This window comes from Drosophila subpulchrella, chromosome 3L, assembly GCF_014743375.2.
Source record: "Drosophila subpulchrella strain 33 F10 #4 breed RU33 chromosome 3L, RU_Dsub_v1.1 Primary Assembly, whole genome shotgun sequence".
In the NCBI taxonomy this organism is placed as follows: Eukaryota; Metazoa; Arthropoda; class Insecta; order Diptera; family Drosophilidae; genus Drosophila; species Drosophila subpulchrella.
Genome location: NC_050612.1, coordinates 17,198,523 through 17,221,229, shown reverse-complemented (window position 1 = coordinate 17,221,229; position 22,707 = coordinate 17,198,523). Strand labels below are relative to the sequence as shown.

Below are 22,707 nucleotides of genomic sequence, written 5' to 3'. Positions count from 1 at the left end.
AAGACCAAGGAAGGCTTTGGATAAATGATTCTTTTTAACTTATAAAATGAAGAAAGAAAACTATAGTGACGTGAATTTAAAGGTTCGTTTGAAGTTATACTTGTATAACTAACAATATTTATATCATAAGATATACCTCCATTTACCCATAAAAGGTTTATCACAATCTAAGGTCTTCTCACTCGAAGCCAAACATTCCTAGACCACTTTAAAGTAAATCCAGCTCCGGGGTCCACAAATCAATCTGAAGTTTATGGGTTTCCGATTCCGCCAAGCTCGCAGGAGTGGGGATATTCGAGCCTTGCTTAGCATACTTATTGGGGCATTTTGCGGTGATGCATTTGCGCCACCGGCACTCACACAGGAACACACTCCCACACACACACCCGCAGCCATTTGCATCAGCGTGGATGTATTAAACATGAGGCAAATGAAAAGCGGAAGTGCCAACCAGGCGGCGAACGATTTTCGCGGTCTCTTTGGACGATGCCAGAAGTCAGCGAGGAAAATGAAGGAAAACACAGCCCACCGCAACATACAACCATTTGTGGTTGCATTTTGTCCCCTTCCGCATTTATTACGCATGCAAAGAATGCACCAAGGAGCGTGTTTTGGACGCCCAGGGAGTTGGGGGGCGGGATGGTCTATTGGGGGCGGGATCTCCGGCGACTGTTTGAAATTCATGACTTGTTTAGTGCACATGCCGCATAATGTTGCATACATTTGGGCGGTTGGCGGCATGGCCGCGGGTATATTGCAGCTGCCACTATTTGCTGTTTTTGCCGCTGTTATTACCGCTCCTGTTGCTGGTGTTGTTGGTATTGTTTCCAAATGAGGAGCACCGCACAAATATGCAAAGATATATCTGGAAAGCTGCTTCACACAACTGCATGGCGTTCTTAGGGCTGGGAAAAGAGGGATTGATAGAACACTTTTGGGACAGCAGGAAAAATGATTACATTTGTTTTATGAAAATTAAAGCAAATTTTCAAACCTAGTTTTCCAGAACATACAATATCCGTATTTCAATTATAAATATTACCTCTAAACATAATTAGATCTTCAAATAAAAAACACTTTTAGTATAAGAAATCTTCAAAGACGATTTTATTAAAATACATTTAAGCTTAGGTGTCTAAAAGTATGCAACAATAAATTTTAGGCTGAGATGTAAATACTATATTCACTCCGTATTTTAGATTTATAATATGAGAGATAGTGATTTGTATAGGACTCCTAAAGTCTTATAAATAAGATTTCCTTTTGGGGAGTTATACAATACGATAGGATATTTAAAAAATAAATAACTGGCCACAAAATTGAAAAATTGTTTAAAAATATACTTTTAGTGATAGAGTTGGTGGGACTACATCGAAAAATAGTTACATCCCTATTTCGATATGTCGCGCACTGTCTGCAGTTGTGCACACTTAAGCCAACATAAGTACCACTGTATTTGGGTAATATTTATGCATTTTCACATAAATGCCAGGCATGGGTGTGTGCGTAAGATGTGCATTCATGGCTTCGACTTGTTTTGCATGCTAATTGCCTTTGACGTTGAATGAAAGAGATAGAAGTGCAAGCAGAGGGAGAGGGGAACACATCTGTCTGCAGCAGTTGCAAATTGGTCGCCTGCACTTGATTATGTGCGAAAATGGTTCACAGTGCCGTGCTCCTTGATAAACCTATTTTGACTTTTAATTTTTTATCAAGCCAACCAAATTGATTCCATAACGAAATACATTGAGTGAACATTTCAATCTTGTTTTGGTTTTTCCATTTGTTTGGAATCGTTTCCATGAATTCTGTTTGCTGTGCCACTAAAAAGGAAATATTTCTAGAGTAAACTTTGCTTGTAAAATCGTTTTCCAGCTGCGCCCGAAAGTATGCAGCTGTGCAAAAATCCAACCTCGATTGGGAAATTTTTACTTCGCAACGAAATGTTTACTTCGGTATTGCGGCAAGTTGAGGGAATCTTGTTGCATAATTTACTGCAGGCAGTGTGCGTTTTGCAATCGTGTACTCCCACTATTTCCCGCCACCATTTCCAAATCCCATTCCGGGCTAATGGTACTCTGCATATTTCATCATATTAAGTGCCAAAACAACGCATAATCAAGTTCCATGAACCCCATGCCCTGTTGTAGGTCCATTTGGGGGAGGGTAAGAAGCACTCTCCGTGTAACTGAATTAAGTCCCGCTCACAATACTGTACAATCTACTACCGCAAAATGTTGCAAGCTGAAATTTCACCGAATCACCAATGCAACTGGTCTGGTTAAGTTCCCATCAATATCCCCGCCCCACTGGCCACCCGTCGAGTGCACTAATTACACGGCCAAACAATTTTGTATTTCTGGGGCTTTTGTTTATGCGACTAAGCGAACTTGTATCTGCTCTGCGCGCAGTGCTGAATGCCTCAAATTGGTTGGGTAAACATTTGATATACTGATTAGATCAAAAAGGTTTCTGCGGTGTTAATGTGGTTTCAAAAATAGTAATGCTTTATTCATTTCAAATAATTAAATCTACTACTTGATCTATTTTTCGGCCCATTCATAATATGTATTTCGGGCAATCGATTTTCGGCAACCATTTATTAAAAACAAAAATTTCAGATGCATGGCTATTGAACAATTATTATAATTAAATTTCCGGGACGCCAACGGAATACCTGAGCGCTGAATGGGAGTGCGTTTCTTGTGTATATCAATATTAATTTTACTCGACTTATCACTCATGTGATTTCTGTATAATTTTATTAAAACCGAGAAAGGAAGCTATATTTTTAAGACATCTTTAAAAAAATAAAATTTTCTAGTAGAAAATTTCTACATAGGTATTTTATAATATTTATTTCCCGCACACTTTGTGCATTTTGTTTATAAAATGTTCTTTGTTAATATAAACTGTCTTACCTAGAACACACTTGTTTCCGCTTTGTGGGTTATGGGAAATAAATCTGCATGCATTTAACTTTTTGTATAAAAATAAAAGTGAAAAAAATTGAATTGTTTATAAAATCTCAGCCAAATTACATTTTTTATGAGTGCTTTGATAATTTAGGACCTCAATCAGAACGATGATTTCATAAAACGCTTTCATACAAATATTAATAGTGAAACGAGCAGAAATTAAATAGAATTATAAGCAAACTTTCTGATTGCAGTGCTGTCATCTATAATTAATTACCTCCGCTAGAACTAAAATACTTAAAAACAAAAAAATAGCTGGTCATAAAGTAAGGGCTATGACTAAAAACCTATTATATGGACAAAGCGGGGGCTGGTAACCCCTTGAGATTAGCACATGCCATAAATTCATTTAAGTCCCTATAATCCATGCCCCACAAACACACCCAGTCATAACCATAAAGGCATTCATACATTAGCTCAGATAGTGCTTACGATCTGAATCAGCTTTCCTCGGAAATACTGGCTTGAAGCATTTGCTCTGTGAAATTTGCATGGAATGCAGTTATGAATTTATTTATGACTCTCATTCTCCGGATGCTTGTGCTTGTGTATACCTCGCTTTTGTCTTTCTCACTTTTTTGCTTTCCATGAATACATATTTAAACATTTGCACATCCATGACCAAAAATAGCAAAGCCAAAAATATATCTTCCACCGGCTTGGCAATGTGCAAAACATTCACGGTGAGACCATTACTTTGAAAATAGGGAAAATCACAGATATTTTATTGTAAACAAAATAATGGGATGCATTGTAATTTAGAGGGATTAGAAAATGCAGAATGTGCTAAAATTTTAGAGCAAACAAGAAAAACGGCTGCGCTTTGTTTATAATTCTAGGAAAATCTTTGCCATTAGGAGGTACTTATTTTCAAGAACGGTCTTTAAATGGTTTAAAAACACACATTTTTTATATTTTCGTAGAATAATAAATGGTATTCAAAAATATTTGTCTTTTTATTTCCTTTCGTGGGAAATATCACCAATTAATTCTCTCATTTTTTCTATGACAAAACATCACTAAAATTTTATAGATTTTCGCATTTTACGTCCGCAGATTTGTGTTTTTCTCCGTGGGCTATAATTTTTTGTGGATATTGGCGGCGTTTTGGGTGGTCCAAGGCTTGTATTCATTCTTCACCCATTTCTCAATCGAATGCGTTTTGTTTATAAAACAAAAAAAAGCTGCTTATATAAGTACATTACCATTTGTGAAAATTGTCTGATTGAATAATTGGTATTTTTGGATAGAATTGTTGCAAAAACAGAAAGCAAACAAGAAAGGAAGTTAGCTTCGGCAAGCCGAAGCTTATATACCCTTGCAGCTATAATTATTAAATTTAAAAACACAAAAAATGATATTCCCAATAGTATAAGATAATATGTCACAAAACACCGAAGCTATAATTTGTTTCATATTATTTTCCTACCAATTTTCCGATCGTTTCTATGGCAGCTATATGATATAGTCGTCCGATTTTGATAAAATTAAATTCGAAACTCAGAACTAATTAAAAAATGTTATTTCCAAGCGTAGGAGGTTATATGTTAAAAAACACCGAAGCTATAATTTGTTTCATATTATTTTCCTACCAATTTTGCGATCGTTCCTATGGCAGCTATATGACATAGTCGTCCGATTTTGATAAAATTTAATTCGAAATTCAGAACTAATTAAAAAATGTTATTTCCAAGCGTTGGAGGTTATATGTTGAAAAACACCGAAGCTATAATTTTTTTCATATTATTTTTCCACAAATTTTCCGATCGTTCCTATGGCAGCTATATGATATAGTCGTCCGATTTCGATAAAATTTAATTCAAAATTCAAAATTATTTAAAAATGGTTATTTCCAAGCTTAGGAGTTTATATGCTAAAAAACACCAAAGATATAATTTTTTTTCATTTTTTTGTCCGATTATTCCTATGGGAGCTATAAGATATAGTTGTCCGATCCGGCTGGTTCCGACTTATATACTACCTGCAAAAGATATAAGACTTTTGGGAAAGTTTCAGCTCGATAGCTTTAAAACTGAGAGACTAGTTTGCGTAGAAACGGACGGACAGACGGACAGACGGACAGACGGACAGACGGACATGGCTAGATCGACTCGTCTAGTCATGCTGATCAAGAATATATATAATTTATGGGGTCGGAAACGTCTCCTTCACTGCGTTGCAAACTTCTGACTGAAATCAATATACCCTCTGCAAGGGTATAAAAAGCGCTTGATCTTTTACTTAAAATGTTTCAAGGGCAATTGTGGGGCGCAGCTTTCTTAAAAATGGAATACATATTTATGTTATTGTTCATAAAAATGAATAAATAATGTATGGGAAAGCCCCATGAAATGAATAATTACAAAATGGGAAGCCCCATCATTGCTAAATTTTAAATTTTCAGTTTTAAGATTATAATAAATTTAAGAAGTTTATAAATAAGTTCTTTTAGTTTTAATTATTTTATTTACATTATTATTAGCGAATACCGAACTTTTAACTTCAGTTTATTTAAACAATCTGAAATATCTATCAAAGAAATGTTTTAGTTTTTTTTTGGCTTTTACAAACCTTACATTTCTAGATGCATATTACTCTGTTTTAATAATTTGTATTGTTGTAAAATAAATCAATACATTATGATTTAGGTTAAACGGTTATTTTTTTAACATTTTAAAAAGAAATAAAATGTTCCGTATACTTGATGTACAAAATGGAAACAAATTGTTTATATACACATCTTCATGTAGGATTTATTAAAACATTAAAAGCGCCTCTCGCTTGGTCTTTATCAGGCCGGTCTCTTGGTTTTAAAAAGAGAACCGGAGAGTCAAGTGACCGTTTAGGGAGCTATATCTAGGGTTTGAGGCTTTTGCTTTGGCTGCCTTTTTATTTATTTATTTTTCACACTGATAAAATGTGAAGAAAGAAAACCCCGGGCGTTTGGCGCAGCGTGCGATTGATTGAAGTCCGGCGTCGACGTCGGCGTTGCTGTCGCTATATAATGATCATCGGAGGGAGGTTCTCCGGTTCGAGTTCGGGATCGTTGGGATCAGTCTTTGGGACGCGCGTTTGCCGTAAAGATCGTGGCGAAGAAGTGCTCAATCATTTAGTGTGCCTCTTTTTTGTGGTAAAGTTTATTTTAATTCATTCAATAACAGTGTTGTATTATACTTTGTTATTTCTGAAATTCAAGTGCGCTATGAACTGAAAAACTGAATTAAAACAATAAAATAATGCTAATTAAGTACAGCTTAAAACCAATTGATTAAGCGCATTAAATGATATTCAATACAAACAGAAAGCAAGAAGAGGGTGAAAAAACATGAGAGTAAAAGTCGCATAATTGATTCATTTATGCACGCTCAGCGAAATTAATATATAAATATTCGCCATGTAAAGCGATTTAAAAATACCGAAAGCGAGCTAACATTTAATATGTAGATTATTTTATTTAAATCGCTATTTTGTGTTTGCTTATTCGGTGTAAGAATCAGCCTGCTGAATGAAATCAGAGAGATAAAGGAAAAAAGTGTGGAGGAACTCTTTGTGTGGATGTGGCCCAACAGCTGATTTCTTACTTTTAACTTATTTTTCCTTTTTGTTCCCATTAAAGTTCTCTTAGAGACATTTCGTTGCCACTCTTAAATACTTTTTATGCCCGCGAGAATGGTTTGTCACACATATTTTACAAATAAAGAATATTATGCTCTGAGAACCCGCAGACTATGCTCTTTAAGTTTTCTTTGTTGTGCCATTTTTTGTGATTAGGTTGTTTTCTTATTATACCCTTGCAGAGGGTATATTGATTTCAGTCAGAAGTTTGCAACGCAGTGAAGGAGACGTTTCCGACCCCATAAAGTATATATATTCTTGATCAGCATGACTAGACGAGTCGATCTAGCCATGTCCGTCTGTCCGTCTGTCCGTCTGTCCGTCTGTCCGTCTGTCCGTCTGTCCGTCTGTCCGTCTGTCCGTCCGTTTCTACGCAAACTAGTCTCTCAGTTTTAAAGCTATCGGGCTGAAACTTTCCCAAAAGTCTTATATCTTTTGCAGGTAGTATATAAGTCGGAACCAGCCGGATCGGACAACTATATCTTATAGCTCCCATAGGAATAATCGGACAAAAAAATGAAAAAAAATTATATCTTTGGTGTTTTTTAGCATATAAACTCCTAAGCTTGGAAATAACAATTTTTAAATAATTTTGAATTTTGAATTAAATTTTATCGAAATCGGACGACTATATCATATAGCTGCCATAGGAACGATCGGAAAATTTGTGGAAAAATAATATGAAAAAAATTATAGCTTCGGTGTTTTTCAACATATAACCTCCAACGCTTGGAAATAACATTTTTTAATTAGTTCTGAATTTCGAATTAAATTTTATCAAAATCGGACGACTATGTCATATAGATGCCATAGGAACGATCGCAAAATTGGTAGGAAAATAATATGAAACAAATTATAGCTTCGGTGTTTTTTAACATATAACCTCCTACGCTTGGAAATAACATTTTTTAATTAGTTCTGAATTTCGAATTTAATTTTATCAAAATCGGACGACTATATCATATAGCTGCCATAGGAACGATCGGAAAATTGGTAGGAAAATAATATGAAACAAATTATAGCTTCGGTGTTTTTTGACATATTATCTTATACTATTGGGAATATCATTTTTTGTGTTTTTAAATTTAATAATTATAGCTGCAAGGGTATATAAGCTTCGGTTTGCCGAAGCTAACTTCCTTTCTTGTTTTTTGAAATATTATCATTGTTGTTATAGTATATTAACTATCCAATTATTATTGTGAAACTTAATTCTAGTCAGAAAAGTTACAATAAATGTATTTATTTCCTTAATTAAGATATTTTCTCCCAGTTGACCTAATTTGTTATTTGTTTATGGATTGCCGGCGGCATTCTTTCTCTCCCGTTGGGGCTTAAAGAAAATATTTACTGCTTATAGATATTATTTATTATTGTTTAACGTAATGCATAACAAAATATCTTGAAAAACTTAATGGAAATTATATAATTTACAATTTGGCATTTCATCCATTTATAAAAGTAACTAAATTATTTAAGTAGGGTCTGACGAAATCCTCAAGAGGTCGGACAATATCAATAAAGATTGTGTGTTTATAGATTGCACATTTCCAAGTCATTCATAAGTCTGATTAACTGCTTTACAATTTTTACTTATCGGTCGCAAATATTAATCTCACCCGAAGTAGTTTAAACTAACTGGAAGTACCTTGTTTTATGATATTAACTTCCGTTTATAGATTATTTAGGGAGTTTTTGTAGCAAATTTTGTGAATGGGTTTGTGACAATACAGAAATCAATTAATTATACCAGGTCCATTGTTAATAGTTTAAGACAATAACTTATAAATAACACATTTATTAAAAAATATGAATGTTCAATAAATGTGTTCGATTAGAAATCCAGGTTAAATTACCGAAAAACTGGAGTTGTAGATGCTGTGTAGGAACTGATTTTAATTTTTTCATCAAATAGATTACTATCAATGCCATTGATATGGGCATCAAAGGCGGAATCCTAGAAAAAAAGAATAAATGGTTTTATGATGATAGTAAGATGATACATTTTGTTATGTACTTTTACAGTTACTTACTGATCCCAAATTGGTATTCCGATACTCAGTCTCGGCCTTCAGAAAGGCGGCCACGCCCTCATTGACTTCTGACTTATTCTTATCATCGAAGTGATTTTCAATGTCCTCATTGGTTATTGGTCGGGAACGCCTTGACTTTCCATCCCTTGTCTGGTTTTTTAAATCCCTATCTTGCAGCCCAGCATTATCTTTTTCTTTTCGGATCTCTTTGCGTTCGTACTCGATGCGCAACTTAATGGCTTCTATCATGGAGATGGGATCCACCGGAGTAGGTTTTGCCGGAACGGGTCCTGCAAAAGCGATCTCTCGGGCATACTCGTTGAAGTTCTCACGTCCGTCGAGACTAGCTTGTATGATGCCCGGACAGAAGCGATCCTTTACCAAAGTCTCATGGAACTCGTTTTGAATGCGTTCGGTTAGACGATCCTCGGCTATTTTTTGAAATTTCGCCAATAACTATGTGTACAATTCAAGTCAAATGGAGTATTATCTTACGTGTTTGAGTGGGCACTCGCAAAGAACGTCCTCTCAGAGAAGAGTTTTGATGGGTTTTATCCAATGAAGTTTGCTAACAAATCAAGTTATAAATAAAGCATATAAATATGATAAACTTACGTTCAAGCACGATCTCCCTAACATTGCTTGGGACATGTCTAAATAGGTTTGATTTCTTGAGGCAGACTTATTTCCACAACAGCCAAAACTTTGGTTATTCTCCGTACTTTTTTCACACCCTGTAGATCCTTGACCACAGCAGCTAGGATTATTTTTGGATCGAGAGTTTTGATCGTGATCTATGGAATCCTGGCATCGCGGCGTTCGATTAAAAGATACATCCTAGAAATTGTAAAAGTGTATGTTAACAAAACGCAAAGCTGACATAACAACTGAAAAATTGTTATCTAATAATTATAATGTAAGCCCTAAACTTACACAATTTGAAAAAATATGAAAAATTTTCGAAATATTATCGTTATTATAATGTTTTATGTATATGGTTATAGTTTCGCACTTACGTTTAGACACTGATTTTGAGCAAGACTTTGGTTTGGTTGGGGCCTACATCTCGCATTTCTCAGAGACTCTGGTGGCTGCAGGTAGCTCGTATTATTGATTTCCGTTTCATACTGGGTTTATAGATAAATATATGCCTTAAAATAATTTAAAAAAAATTTGGATAGTACAACTAACCTGCATTTGTCGTCCTTGCAGTTGTGGCGATTCGCACTGTTTTTAAGGATAGATTACGATTAGATTAGTTTGCTTTAATCAAAACTTACCAGTGTTTTTCTGCGTAGCATTTCGGGAGTTTGTCCGCATTCGTACATTGATGGTACCCCCTTTTTTTTATATTTTAATATATTAATTTCAATAAAAACATTATAATTATCAATTAATTACGCTTTGTGGCCTGCAGCTTGTGTTGCACATTTGACATGAAGCCTTTGGTTGGTTACGAAGTCCTGGCTGTGGACAATTTTTCACCGATTGCTGATGACAATCATTTTGGTTTATTCTCGTGCTATTGAGATCTGGTTGCTGATATATAAATTTATAATTGTCATCGCATTTTAAGCGCTTTCGTAATGCAGTCACTCACAAATACAATGGGCTCGTCACTTTCCAACCATGATATATTGGACTGATTGTGTTGTCGTGATTGCTGCTGCTGACATTGCTGTTGCTGAATTTGATGCAACAGCATTTGTCGCCTTTGAAACTCGCCGTAGTTCATGCCAATTTGGGATGTATCGTTCCAATCGTACGAGGTGCTATTTCTTGAACTGTGATTCCGGTCATATCTATCGCTATGGTTAAAGTCCCTATTTCCACCTGGTGCATTCAGTTCGCACTATTTGGTGTAAGGATTTATACAAATATATTTCAGTGTTTTACTTTTATGACCAAGTTACTCACGGGTGTACGAACGCTATGCGGTTTGGTATGAGGTGTGCCTTTTTCTGGATCCTGTGATTGATTTTTTACCAATGATTCTAGTCTTCAACCCCTTAATACTTACGACGTGACTGGAGTTATGGTAATCAAACTTATGAGATGTATTATTCCTATCATGATGCCTGGGAACGCTGTGGGATCGTGAGACATTATGGTGGGGATGGGGTGATTGGTTGACCAGAGATTGAAGGGGAATCAATGAATCGAGAGGGACTAACTGCTGTGGCAAAGTCTGATTCTTAGAACACTGAATTGGCGGACTATTATTTGGACATTCCGGCAAGTTGCAACATTGCTAAAGTTAAATGATATATTTATAAAGAAGTAAACCATCAAGGGTTCAAACTCACATATTCGTCATCTTTGTTACAACAGGCTGGAAGCTAAGAATATAATATATTATTTATGAAATGTTGCGAATATTATCTTGTTTGTTTTTACCACTTTTTGTATCATTGGTTCATTCTGTCTGCTGCCATTGAAGGTGGATCGATATAGGGGATCTAGCGCCGGTTCAAAGGTATTACGTCGCATTGAGAACCGACTGACTGTGGGGCAGGGATCGTAGTCCTCGTCGTCGCTAATGGGATAGGTCCTCCTTAAGTTGTTCTGACAAGGGTTTTGGGTTGTCGCAGCTGAATTCAGATCCTTTTGGTATCCCAAAAACCGACTTAAGGCCAAAAACAGCTCATCGGGCAGCAGAACAGAATTTCTAGTGATGTCCATTCATAAAACAAAAAGACAGTGAACACGGACACTTCTTAGGTATATCAACAATACTTGTTTTGCAGAGTGTCAGAAGTAAGTTATGGCAATTTTGACTTACATACAATCTAACCGATTAGAGAACAGCTTTAATAATATTGGGCTACGTGGGTTCCAAAAATATTTCGGTGTGTAAGTTTATTTTGGTCTATGCAGACCTATTGCAAAATCGTATTTGCAAAAACCTTTCCTAACTGGAATTTACATGGTATAGAAAGTGACAAAAGTTGATTATGTAATTTTGAAAATGTTTGATAGGAAAGTATGATACTATAATAAAAAGACAATAAAATCAAGGCATATCTAAAAAGTCGAAGTTTTAATCGAATATTTTAAGTCCAACAAAGGGCACAATTCCTACGTTAATGCACAAATCATAAAAAATATAAGCAAAACGATTACTGAAAAATACTTTTTGCAGTTACTATTAGTTTGTTTACAGAAACTTTTAGAATAAACAAATTTAGGTTTTGAAAAAAAGTTTAAAAAATAGATTTTCACCAGAATTCGGCATTTTCAAAAAGTACTGAATGGGTTAAGAAACTTGTATCTTGTATAATTTAAACGGAATTTAAATGACCTTTCCATTGATGCCAAAATGTACATGAAGTAGGTTCAAATAATGAGTATATTTAACTTTTGTTTTGTGTAAATACTTCTGACCACCCCTGTATGTAGTAATGCTATTGGTTCTACGGTTTTTTATGCGAACAAGCTTCAATATATTTTAAATTGCACAATAATATTACATGATTCAAATAAACAACATTTTTGGCTTAATTCGTTCTAAGATATGAACGAAGTAATATTACTTAATGACTTATGAACAAAGTAATATTACTTAATGACTTAACCGAAATTAGGCCACACTCTTGTGCTGACAATTTCCATTTTCCCCTGGCCTAATTTGCCATTATGCGCCCACTATCGTCAGCAATCGGATGAGATGCGAGGCACCATCCATTATCCTTTTGGCCTAATCCCTCATCGCTGTCATCTCTCCGGTGTTCGCTTCCGTTTGTTCATTAGGCAAATGCAGCAATTCCAGCTCGACAAACGCCAAATCGTTTGTCTCAGCCGTATCCACATCCGCATCTGCATCCGCACTCGCATCCGCATTCGCATCCGTATTTGTCAGTTGGGTGGAAGGACATCCGCCGGCCCGCTTCAAGTGGGCGTCCAGCTGGGCGAGGAATGTGGGCGTGGCAAGTGCGTTACGCGTGAAATCCAATTGCCGCAAACTGGCCGCCTGGGTGGCCAGGAAGCGGAGGAGGGAGTGCACCGCCTGCGGTCGCTGCGGCATCCACTTGACGCTCCCATCCGCCACATCGTAGTGCACCGTCAGCTGCGAGTGCCAGGCAAAGGATTGCAAGCGGAACACATCCTCCGCTATGGCCACTGGCAGCAGCCAGTCATCCAGTCGACACTGCAATCGGAGTCCCACAATCCGACAGTTGCGACCCCGAATTTGCTGCAGGCAGGCGGACAAAGTTCCAGTGGCACTGGCATTTGCCTTGCCATCATCATCATCAGCGGCCAGGTGACCCTGCCCCGATTTTTGACACAGAAAAGCCGTCAGTTCACGGAGTCTGGGCAATTGAAAGATCTCAGGAGCGCTGGTATTTACCATACAGGCTGGCAGTCGCAGGGTTTCCAGTTTTCTGGGATACTGGTACTTTAATTGGCTGCAGTTTCGGTTGGAGCGCAGCTCAAATACTCTGAGATGTTTGAGGTTTAACAGTAGGTAATCCATTTCTAGGGGTGTTAAGTCCACACCTTCACCTAGCCTAAGGTCCACTAAATTGGGACACAGGTGGGGTAGTTTCTGTATCACAAAGGTATTGCTTTTGGTGAAACTGAGCCTCTGCAAATGATTAAGGCTTCTTCGCTTCCGTTTGAGCCACTTCCGGCAACCTTCGCCAGTTCCTGGCAGGTTAATTAAAGCTCTGGTTCGCTGACCCAAGTGATCCAATATTTCAGCCTGCTCATCTGGTTCAAGCAACTTTAAATGCAGCTCCCGGCGAAAATCGAACTGTTTGGCATATCTGCTGCTCCACAGGCGGAGTATCAAACTGGATAGTCGCTCCTCCTGCAGCCTCATCAATCTCAGTTGGTCCCCCAGCGAAAGATGTTCGCAAATCATCAGCAGGCAGTCGTTGTTCAGCTCCATTAGCCCGCGATTCCTGGGTGGCTCTATGAGGCCTATGGTCACGCACGTCCTGAATCGCATCCCACTCGATCTGCTGTCGCTGAGCAAGCTCGCTCGACTGAGCAGGAAGCGCGTGGCATGTGTCTGGCCGATTTCTGAGCTATATATGTCCATGTCCATGGTCTGAACCCCCGTTGCGGCTGAATCAGTGTCGCCTTCGGCGGTTGCAGCAATCGCAGCTGGCAGTGCGTGCAACCGGCGCATGTGTCCCCGATTATACAGATCACATAGCACAGTGGGACAAGGGGTGACCAAAAGTGGTCAAATAATAAAAAAAAAAATATTGATAAAAAAAAATAATAGAAAAGATAACGATAGAAGGAAATAGATATTTGTAACCGAAATAATTAAGTATTCATGTTGGTATTGGCTTGATTTAATCAAACCAACTATATTTGGTTAATTTGGATAAATTATTTTAGATATTAGATATACAAATAAATGATTTGAAGTTGTAGTCTTAATAATTAATTAAGTAATAATACTTAGTTGGAATTTTTATTGATTAATAGAAATGTTTTCTAATGTAAAAACCAAGAAGTAGTTACCACTGTTGTCTGGAGTAAGTTTACCTACAAAACTCTTGTAAAATGGTATAGTAATCAACAAAACTATGACCACTGCAACCGTAAACACCACCCCCTTTATCGCTACGCTCCTGGTGGTGGTCGATAAGTGCAACCCCTGACAAACTGTCCGCTAGTAAAGAGAGTTCTCAAAGCGGTACGGGGTGCGGGCATTCCGCTTTTCCACACTCTCTCCGAGATTGTGTATTATCGCTGGATGAGCGGAAGGCGAAGAACATACGATATAGGGAAAGACCTCGGCAGAGAGTTGTGCTATTTTCGTACATCCCCCCTCATAACTCGAGCTACACATGTGGCCAAGGCCAAGGCGATATGGTATAAAAGTTGTGGAAGGTGGAGAGGCCAAATTTCAAGAGCTAAACCAAAATAACAGAAACCTGGATGGAAACAAATCACGATGGTTTTTAATTCGATAATGGGCCAGTCGTAAACAAAGAGCTGTCGTTACTGGTCACTGATAAAGTGATCTTCGTACCCTTTATATGTACTTTTCGTCGCCTTCCGATTCGTTTGTATTTGCTTGACTAGTTCTTTCAGATTATAAGACACTGATAGCTATCTTAGGTATGTTCCAAAGAAGTAGTAGAAGACAATCATCCGATTTCAATCTTTTTTACAGGTCTGTAAAATTTAGAATTTTGGGAATCTGCATATCACTGGCTTAAGATGGTGAGAGGCTTCGGTATAGAAATTTTACTTTGATAAGCATACATATAACTCTGCAACTTGATTTTGAAAATTAGATTTATGAGTCATGCTAAAATAATAACGAAGTTTTCCATTTGTTTTTCGGTTTCGAAAAGTATGTTTGGCATTTTGGGGGAATAAAATTTAACAAAAAATTGGGTTTGATCACAAAATTATTGGGTTTTGGTAAGCGGGACCATGGAGAACGTGCGGTTTGAGGATGTCCAAACGACAATGTCTTCTCCCCCGCCAGCGATGAGGGTGATCCATATGGACCTCAACGAGGAGGAGAGTCGTCGGCACATGTCGGCCAATAAGTATGGAGGCATCTGTTTCCACACAGCCATAGCGGCCATGCTCTGTATAATGCTGGTGGTGGTGTTCTGCTCGGCGCCCCTTGGTGACAGCCTGACCAATCGCACCGCCGAGGAGCGATATGCCCGCCGAAGGCAGAGTTACGTGGATAAGGAGCGACGCCTAAGGCTTGGCAGCGGGATGGTCTTGAGTGCCCTGGAGGAGGAGGCCGACGGGCGACTGATGGCCATCAAGCTGGTGGACGAGGAGGTGCACAATCTCTGGCAGAACTATCACTCCCAACCACCGCCGTTCCTCAGGCATCTCAACATCAGCGATACGAATCTTTACGCGGTTTTGAAAAGCATGCCCAAGGGCGGACTCCTCCACGTCCACGATTCGGGAATGCTGAGAACGGAGATCCTCATCGATCTGACCTACCACGAAAACCTCTGGGTCTGCGTGAACTTGGATCAGGGCTTTGAGGATTTCCGATTCTCACGGCTCTTTCCGCACATCCCCCCGGTGGAGGACTACCAGTGCAACTGGATGCTGATGAGCAACTTCTTCGAGTTCGAGCCTCGGTCCGGATTCGTGGACAGGTTGCGGGAGAGTCTCACCGTCCGGAAGGAGGGATATAACAGCTCCTCCGAGCTGGCCCGGCACCTGAGACGTTACCAGCGCCTAATCCACGGATTGATCACGTTCCGGCCGAACTGGAGCGACTTCATATTCAGCATGCTGAACGATTTCTACGCCGACGGGGTTCAGTATGTAGAGCTGCGTTCTTCGCTGCCAATCGTGAGTGGAAATATCAAAACTTGTATTAGTGGGATTTTCGAATCAATTTTTTTATAACAATTTATTCCACCCATTCTATCTTTGAAACACAATAAGTTTGGATTGCAATTATTATTATGAGCTATTTTGTAGGTCCTAGATAGTTTTTAAACTTATGAAATTACATGTCCTCTTAAAAAAACAGCATGAATATAAATTATACTTACGGGAAATATCCAATCGATCAATATTTTGCACTATTAAAATATGTTGTTCTGCTAATCAATAGGGATATTTGACCCCTTTAACCCTGCCCTTTACCTAGATGTACGACCTGGATGGCAATAACTCCACTATTTTGGAAACGGCAGAGTCCATAGTTTCGGTATCGAATATTTTCAAGAACACTTTCAAAGATTTCATCGGAATCAAGCTCATCTATGCACCTTCTAGGGACTTTAATGACAGCCGTATGGAAGAATATTTAGCCAATGCTCGCCTGCTGAAGGTAGTACGCCATTATGTCAATCCTAATCCAAATGAAACCCAACTTTACCACCTTCCCCGATAGCTGCACTATCCCAATTTCTTTGCTGGCTTCGATCTAAACACCTTTGGGGATGAGTGCAATTTGCCGCATTTGGGCCAGTCAACTCAGCTTTTAAAGATCGGCAAGGATATTGACTTTTATTTTCATGCGGGTGAGTCGCGATGTCCGGACACTTTACGGACGGATGCGAATCTCATAGATGCCCTTTTGCTGGGCAGCAAACGGATCGGAAACTCCGTGAATCTGCCCTTTCATCCGGAGATTATGAAGGCCATGAAAAACCTTAAAATGGCCGTGGAGATCTGCCCATTGTCCAATCATTATCTGCAGTACTTTAACGATTTCCGGCAACATCCGGCGGCGTATTTGATTGCCGCTGGTTTTCCCATTGTGATTGGGTCGGATTATCCATGTTTCTGGAACTCAGCCCCCCTGACCGACGATTTCTATGTGGCCTTCGTGGGCGTGGTCAGTGGGTGGGGCAATCTGCGCCTGCTCAAGCAGTTCGCCATGAATTCGTTTCTGTACAGCTCCCTCAGCGAAACGGAGAGGAATGTGGCCGTAACCAAGTGGCAATGCAGATGGAACCGGTGGGTCAGAAACTTCGTCAACGGCAGTGGATACCAATGAGGGATGGTTGTTGAATGGGAGAATATTCATTGTTTTGGGGTATCAAAATTAAATAAAACTAAATTGATTTTTTATGAACTTCGGTAAAACTAGAACTATGGCACCTACACTCAGGGAAAAACACCGTGCTAAAAACAAGTACAAACAGCCTTGATTTAAGAAAAATTGCATGCTTAACATTTAAGAACGTTCGTGCTCAAAAAATTCTCATATTGAGCACATTTTGGAGTTTTTGTGTCTGCCTACTCTAATAATTCCCAACTGTTTATTCTGAAAGTACTCAGTATATAAGGCGCATAAATTAGACAGTGTTAATGCCCGTGAGCGGCAAGTCGTAAGTAAACTTAAAATATTAATATTATTTATATATATCTCGTTTATTTCGTTTCAGTTTCCAATACTTATTTCTCTTACTAGCATAAAATAAAAACTAATTTTAGTTTCATAATATTTATATATTGATTTAAGAATTATTCGTCCTTAAATCATGCCTGCAAATTTCTTACTTTATTATTAAATCGTTCTTGTTTTTAGTCCAAATATGACTTGATTTAAGAATTATTCATACTTGATTGAAGACCGAAAGGTTCTTAAATCTAGTATTTTCGGTCTTGAAAATTCGTGCTCAAAAGTAGTATTTTGTTCTCGCGTTCTGTATTTTCCATGCTTGGCGAAGTTTTGACACCGAAAATACTAGGTTCAAGCACGAAATACTTGATTTTTTTTCTGAGTGTATATATAAAATAAAGGGAAATTAAAAATAAGTTTCCTAATAATTCCTAAAGGTACTAATGTTTATTAAGAAAATTCGTCGAAAAGTATATATATTCTTCATCAGGATCACTAGCCGAGTCGATCTAGCCATGTCCGTCTGTCCGTATGAACGCTGCACAGGAGGCCCAAGAATCTGCATGCCAAATAGGAACTTTCCAGCTCCTATAGTTTCCAGATCTACTTTATAGGGTCGAAAACGCTTCACCGCTACATACTGTCTGACAAATCTAGTATACCTTCTTCCTCAACGAGTAATGGTATATCTAGTCCGATAATAGTATTAATATGTGTTGATAATTAGGTCTGGTGTATTGTTTGTAATATATTTAATTTCTGCAAAAAACATCTCTGAATCAACCTTTTCCTGATTTTATTGTCAATAAAATACATTGTTAAAAAAAAAAACAAAACAAAACAAATTTGCTAAATATTGTGGTCGATCATAATATCAAGATGTGTCGCAGATTAGGTATGCGTGGTTACATGATTTTAATAATTTCTGTAGCTGCATTTTATCCGATTATTTTTGCGTTTAATATAAGAGGAGGTATGTATTTAAGGTTCTTGGAGTTGACAAAGAATTGGCTTTGCAAATTCTGTCGAAACTAGAAGTTGACGACGGTAGAACAAATATTTTGAAAATACAACTATGTTTAAATTTACTTTTAGGTAGACCAATGTATCAATATTTGGCCACATGGGGAATATTTCTTGTGTGGGAAATTTATTTAATTGTTGCAATGGTATTGGCTTATCAAAAAAAAGTAATAGTTTCAAAGTGGTGTGTCGGTCTTTTATTAATTGCGTTATTTACTTGCAGCGATTCTATAAGTTTTTAATGCCCATTGCTTATATTTGGTTGACAATAGGCGCTCTTATCTCCATTTACGTATTTTTAAACTGTAGAGAATTTGGCGTTTTGGCCTGGATCGACTTTCCTGAAAAACCATCAAATGACCCGTATTGGGCGGTGGCTACGTTGTGTGGGTATGAAATAATTGTTTTTCATATTTTGTACTAAATAGTCGTTTATTTTAGTTTTTGCCTTTATTGCCTTCATGGGTCAATATTGGTATGTTCAATATTTGAAAGCAAAAATTAGACGTCGTGGACCTGAATAAATTAATACAAATGTGTAAAAATATTTTAAAATTATAAAGTTTATGCACTATTAAAAAAATGGAAGTTCAAAAAGCATTAAAAACGGTTTAACTAACAAATAGAGTTCTTAGACTATGAGATAGTTTACATTTTATACTTTACAATCTACATGATCACGTCGGTGATTTATATACGGTGATAAGGTTATAACCAACTAACTAATATTAATTATTTGGACAATACACACCTACAACACCTGTTTATAGGAAGATTAATTAAATTTCATTGGAAAAAACGTTTGCTGTGTACTAGAGATTCTTTAGAAACTGCATGTTTAATCCCAAGTAGTAGATTATATACCTTCTGTGAGCTCAGCGTTTATACGGACTGCATTTTAGACTATGAGCACAGAGTATGAATACCCCTTGAGGCGTATTTGCCACGCCCACTCTAACGCCCACAACGCTTAAATCTGTCTGCCGCCGGTAGGTGGCGCATTTCAGTCTCGCTTTGGTGCTTGCATATCTCAATTTTCCTCTGGTCCCTTTAGCTGAGTAACGGGTATCTGATAGTCGAGGTACTCGACTATAGCGTTCTTCCTTGATTTTAAATACTATTTTCGTTAGGTTTACTAATGGCTTACTAATCTCTTTTTCACCTTTGTATTTGAGTTAAAAAGAAACAGAACATTGATAGCTGAAATATTGGTTAAACCACTTCTGATAAGAAAAAAAATGATTTATTATTCAAAAGGAAAGAGGTACCCCACTCGATTCAAATGCATTTTAAATTAAATTTTCAGCTGGAAGTTGAAAGCTAATATAAGCAAGTCTTTTTGTTCGGTATCTATGATTTTAGGGTACAAAGTAAACATATTTTTCTTCTATTTAAAAATGTGCTTAAGAATGGGTTTGTTTGCACCGGGGTCTTGCAACTGCTTTTGGATTTATTGAGAGTGCCCCATAAAATGACCAACAGCGCAGCACTCGAATGTCAGGGATATGCTCATGGCCAGGGTTAGGCAATCTAATCTCAAGCTACTCGTAAATCAAGTTGCCAGATTGCCCGATTGTTGGCGATTAGCTGGTTAGCACGTTGCCAACCCGCACGCGCAACTATCGCCTCTAGATCCATTCGAACGCGTGTTAAATCAAAGATAATGTCGAGCACCCATCTTTTCAGATACGCCGCGAACATCGAAACCAAAATCGGAGCTCCTCAATCGCCGCAGACGTCAGTCGCTGAGTGGACCTAGTGGGGATCGGACCTAACCGAAACTACCGCTCATCACCATGCTGCCCGTCATCCGTCGCAATCTTATCGCCTTGGGCCTGTGCGTCTGTCTTTGTTTTGGACCGGGTCCGGTGGAATCACGCAGCCGGACGAAGAACCTGGTTGATAGAAAGCTGGTGACACTCTACGGCAGCACGCCCCACGTGGAGGCCCTTCTTGGGCCGGGGCGTCCCACCCCGGATACCTACAAGACGCTGAGGAGTGCCTTCTTCCGGTACGAGGAGTCCCGAACCCTGGGCTATGATCTGGAGCTCACCGAACGGGAGGCCAGGGCCAATGAGACCATTATGAAGGCCAAGTTGAACGAGTACGGAGAGGGTCTGGTTACCCCGCATCTCTTCAAGCCCGCTCAGCATATATTCGATGTGTTGGATGGCATCCGGAACACCGATCTCTTCAAGCTGCTGAAGAAAATGCCCAAGGGTGCCGTGCTCCATGCCCACGATACGGCTCTCTGCAGCACAGCGGCCATCATCAAGCTGACCTACTACGATAACCTTTGGTCCTGCCAGCAGGAAGGGGATCTTAGCGCCTCCGCTCTGAGGTTCTCCAAAGCGAAGCCACAGGCGCTGGAGGACTGCGATTGGAGTCTGCTGTCCGATGTGCGATCCAAGTACGGCGCCGACAAGGTCGACGAGTATTTGGCCGAGAGACTCACCCTGTATCCTACCAAGAAGTTCGAGGATAACAACGCCGCCTGGTCAACGTTCATGACCATTTTCGGTCTGCTCGACGGGCTGGTGATGTACGCCCCCGTCTGGGCGGACTATTACTACAATGCTCTGGAGGAGTTCTACGAGGATGGAGTGCTGTACCTGGAGTTCCGCTCCCTCGTGCCCATTGTAAGTGGTTCTTAAATATCAGAATCCATAAACTTATAAGTTCTGTGTTGGTTAATATTGTCCAAGTTAATCCACATATCAATTTGGTTTAATAAGAGTCAGGATCCGTGTGGTCTATTTCACAAAACTATTACACTTAAAACCATTCATGTTTTAAAAAATATTCTATATTTTCTTGCAGCTTTACGACTTAGATGGCACTGAGTTCACTCCAATGGATACTGTGCGTATCTATGTGGAAACCCTGGAGAAGTTCAAGGACGCCCATCCCGATTTCATTGGATCCCGCATGATCTACGCACCCATTCGCAACACCAATGCAGAGACAGTATCTGCCTATATCCAAACGCTGAAAGAGATCAAGGTGAGATTACTTTAAAATTCCCTTTTAAGAACAATTCTAACAGTCTAACTTTTGACAGGAGAAATACCCCGACTTTGTGGCTGGTTTCGATTTGGTGGGTCAGGAGGAGCTGGGACGTCCGTTGAGGGACTTTGTCGATGAGCTATTGACCATACCCGAGGATATTGACTTCTATTTCCACGCTGGAGAGACCAACTGGTTCGGTTCCTCTGTGGACGAGAACCTGATCGATGCCATTTTGCTGGGCACCAAGCGCATTGGTCATGGATTCGGCCTGGTCAAACATCCGGTGGTGCTGGACATGCTGAAGAAGCTGAATGTGGCCATTGAGGTGAACCCGATCTCGAATCAGGTGCTGCAGTTGGTCACGGACTTCCGCAACCATCCGTGCTCCCACTTCTTCGCCGATGGCTATCCGGTGGTCATTTCCTCGGATGATCCCTCCTTCTGGAAGGCCACGCCCCTGACGCACGACTTCTACATTGCCTTTTTGGGAATCGCCTCGCAGCACTCGGATTTGCGTCTGCTCAAGAAGTTGGCCCTGAACTCCATCCAGTACAGTTCGCTGACAGGAGATGCCCAGTTCGAGGCGCTGGAGAAGTGGCAGGTGAAGTGGGACCAGTTCATCGCCGATGTCAACGAGGAGGCCTCCAACCGGGGAAACCCAGGTCAGCAGATCGATTGACTAGCACGGGTGGTGACAGCGCTGCTGGTTGCGATTTCGCTGATGACCTCCAACCTTTGGCGCTAGTCGGAAGAACGCCCTCCGCCCGCTGCACCTACCACTCCACTCCAACTCAACCTCCGGCTGCAGCGAGTCCAATTGCATTGCATCCTCATCCGCATCCAGTCAGAGCCATATCCATAAACACATCCTCAATATCTAACCGTTGTTGTAAGCTAATTGTTATGGACTAGTCCTTAGTAAGAAATAGGCTAATACCTTCCGGTAAACCCATGAGATTCTGTGCCACGCCCCCTGAAACGATTGAAGGCTGAAATTCTCTTCTGTGCCGAAGAAAAAGCAATAAAGAACCCGTTTTAGTCGTAGCCGAAATAAGAGTGCATGCAATTTATGTTCGATGCTCAAAGACGCCTGAACGTAATCGTAATGAGTTAGCCAGCCAAGCGGTTTCGAAACACTCAGAGTTGAGCATGTGAGATGGACACTATATAAAAAAATAAAAACTATTAATATTTAAAAAAAACGAAGCCTAAGGCTTTAAAATGTTTCAATATGTTAAGACTT

General features: G+C 39.2%; 4 protein-coding genes across 6 annotated transcripts; 2 read left to right on the top strand and 2 right to left on the bottom strand.

Moving 5' to 3' along the window:
* Positions 1 to 6,003: 6,003 nt before the first annotated feature.
* Positions 6,004 to 22,520, top strand: LOC119553507 (adenosine deaminase 2-A). The gene is made up of 4 exons (XM_037863930.1): positions 6,004 to 6,108; positions 20,142 to 21,094; positions 21,276 to 21,458; positions 21,517 to 22,520. The coding sequence occupies exons 2-4, from the start codon at positions 20,252 to 20,254 to the stop codon at positions 22,141 to 22,143; spliced, it is 1,653 nt and encodes a 550-aa protein (XP_037719858.1). The 5' UTR covers positions 6,004 to 6,108; positions 20,142 to 20,251; the 3' UTR covers positions 22,144 to 22,520.
* On the bottom strand, positions 8,401 to 11,626 carry LOC119553505. 3 transcript variants are annotated; one of them, XM_037863925.1, is made up of 14 exons: positions 11,409 to 11,626; positions 11,024 to 11,339; positions 10,933 to 10,965; positions 10,647 to 10,877; positions 10,544 to 10,594; positions 10,227 to 10,478; positions 10,028 to 10,165; positions 9,907 to 9,966; positions 9,818 to 9,853; positions 9,643 to 9,717; positions 9,242 to 9,463; positions 9,122 to 9,194; positions 8,627 to 9,057; positions 8,401 to 8,550 (listed from the first exon to the last, which is right to left on the bottom strand). In XM_037863925.1, exons 2-14 carry the CDS (start codon positions 11,306 to 11,308, stop codon positions 8,446 to 8,448), a joined length of 1,992 nt encoding a protein of 663 aa, XP_037719853.1. In that variant the 5' UTR covers positions 11,309 to 11,339; positions 11,409 to 11,626; the 3' UTR covers positions 8,401 to 8,445. The 3 variants fall into 3 exon arrangements, with proteins under 3 accessions (XP_037719853.1, XP_037719852.1, XP_037719854.1); XM_037863924.1 differs by having other exon boundaries at positions 8,402 to 8,550; positions 9,643 to 9,753; XM_037863926.1 differs by having other exon boundaries at positions 8,402 to 8,550; positions 9,643 to 9,753; positions 11,024 to 11,294.
* Positions 12,324 to 13,577, bottom strand: LOC119553508. The gene has a single exon (XM_037863931.1). The coding sequence runs from the start codon at positions 13,575 to 13,577 to the stop codon at positions 12,324 to 12,326; it is 1,254 nt and encodes a 417-aa protein (XP_037719859.1).
* On the top strand, positions 14,913 to 17,160 carry LOC119553506 (adenosine deaminase 2). The gene is made up of 3 exons (XM_037863929.1): positions 14,913 to 15,925; positions 16,230 to 16,412; positions 16,476 to 17,160. The coding sequence occupies exons 1-3, from the start codon at positions 15,029 to 15,031 to the stop codon at positions 17,082 to 17,084; spliced, it is 1,689 nt and encodes a 562-aa protein (XP_037719857.1). The 5' UTR covers positions 14,913 to 15,028; the 3' UTR covers positions 17,085 to 17,160.
* Positions 22,521 to 22,707: the final 187 nt, after the last annotated feature.

What these genes read in the sequence shown, in the direction of transcription:
- LOC119553506 (XM_037863929.1), top strand. Translation starts at nt 15,029, where the DNA reads ATGGAGAACGTGCGGTTTGAGGATGTCCAAACGACAATGTCTTCTCCC. An exon ending in TGCGTTCTTCGCTGCCAATC is followed by an intron (nt 15,926 to 16,229) that starts GTGAGTGGAAAT and finishes CCCTTTACCTAG; the next exon opens with ATGTACGACCTGGATGGCAA. An exon ending in CCAATGCTCGCCTGCTGAAG is followed by an intron (nt 16,413 to 16,475) that starts GTAGTACGCCAT and finishes CTTCCCCGATAG; the next exon opens with CTGCACTATCCCAATTTCTT.
- LOC119553505 (XM_037863924.1), bottom strand. Translation starts at nt 11,308, where the DNA reads ATGGACATCACTAGAAATTCTGTTCTGCTGCCCGATGAGCTGTTTTTG. An exon ending in CAAGCTGCAGGCCACAAAGC is followed by an intron (nt 9,967 to 10,027) that starts GTAATTAATTGA and finishes TATAAAAAAAAG; the next exon opens with GGGGTACCATCAATGTACGA. An exon ending in TGCAAGGACGACAAATGCAG is followed by an intron (nt 9,754 to 9,817) that starts GTTAGTTGTACT and finishes CTATAAACCCAG; the next exon opens with TATGAAACGGAAATCAATAA.
- LOC119553508 (XM_037863931.1), bottom strand. Translation starts at nt 13,577, where the DNA reads ATGCGATTCAGGACGTGCGTGACCATAGGCCTCATAGAGCCACCCAGG.
- LOC119553507 (XM_037863930.1), top strand. Translation starts at nt 20,252, where the DNA reads ATGCTGCCCGTCATCCGTCGCAATCTTATCGCCTTGGGCCTGTGCGTC. An exon ending in TCCGCTCCCTCGTGCCCATT is followed by an intron (nt 21,095 to 21,275) that starts GTAAGTGGTTCT and finishes ATTTTCTTGCAG; the next exon opens with CTTTACGACTTAGATGGCAC. An exon ending in AAACGCTGAAAGAGATCAAG is followed by an intron (nt 21,459 to 21,516) that starts GTGAGATTACTT and finishes AACTTTTGACAG; the next exon opens with GAGAAATACCCCGACTTTGT.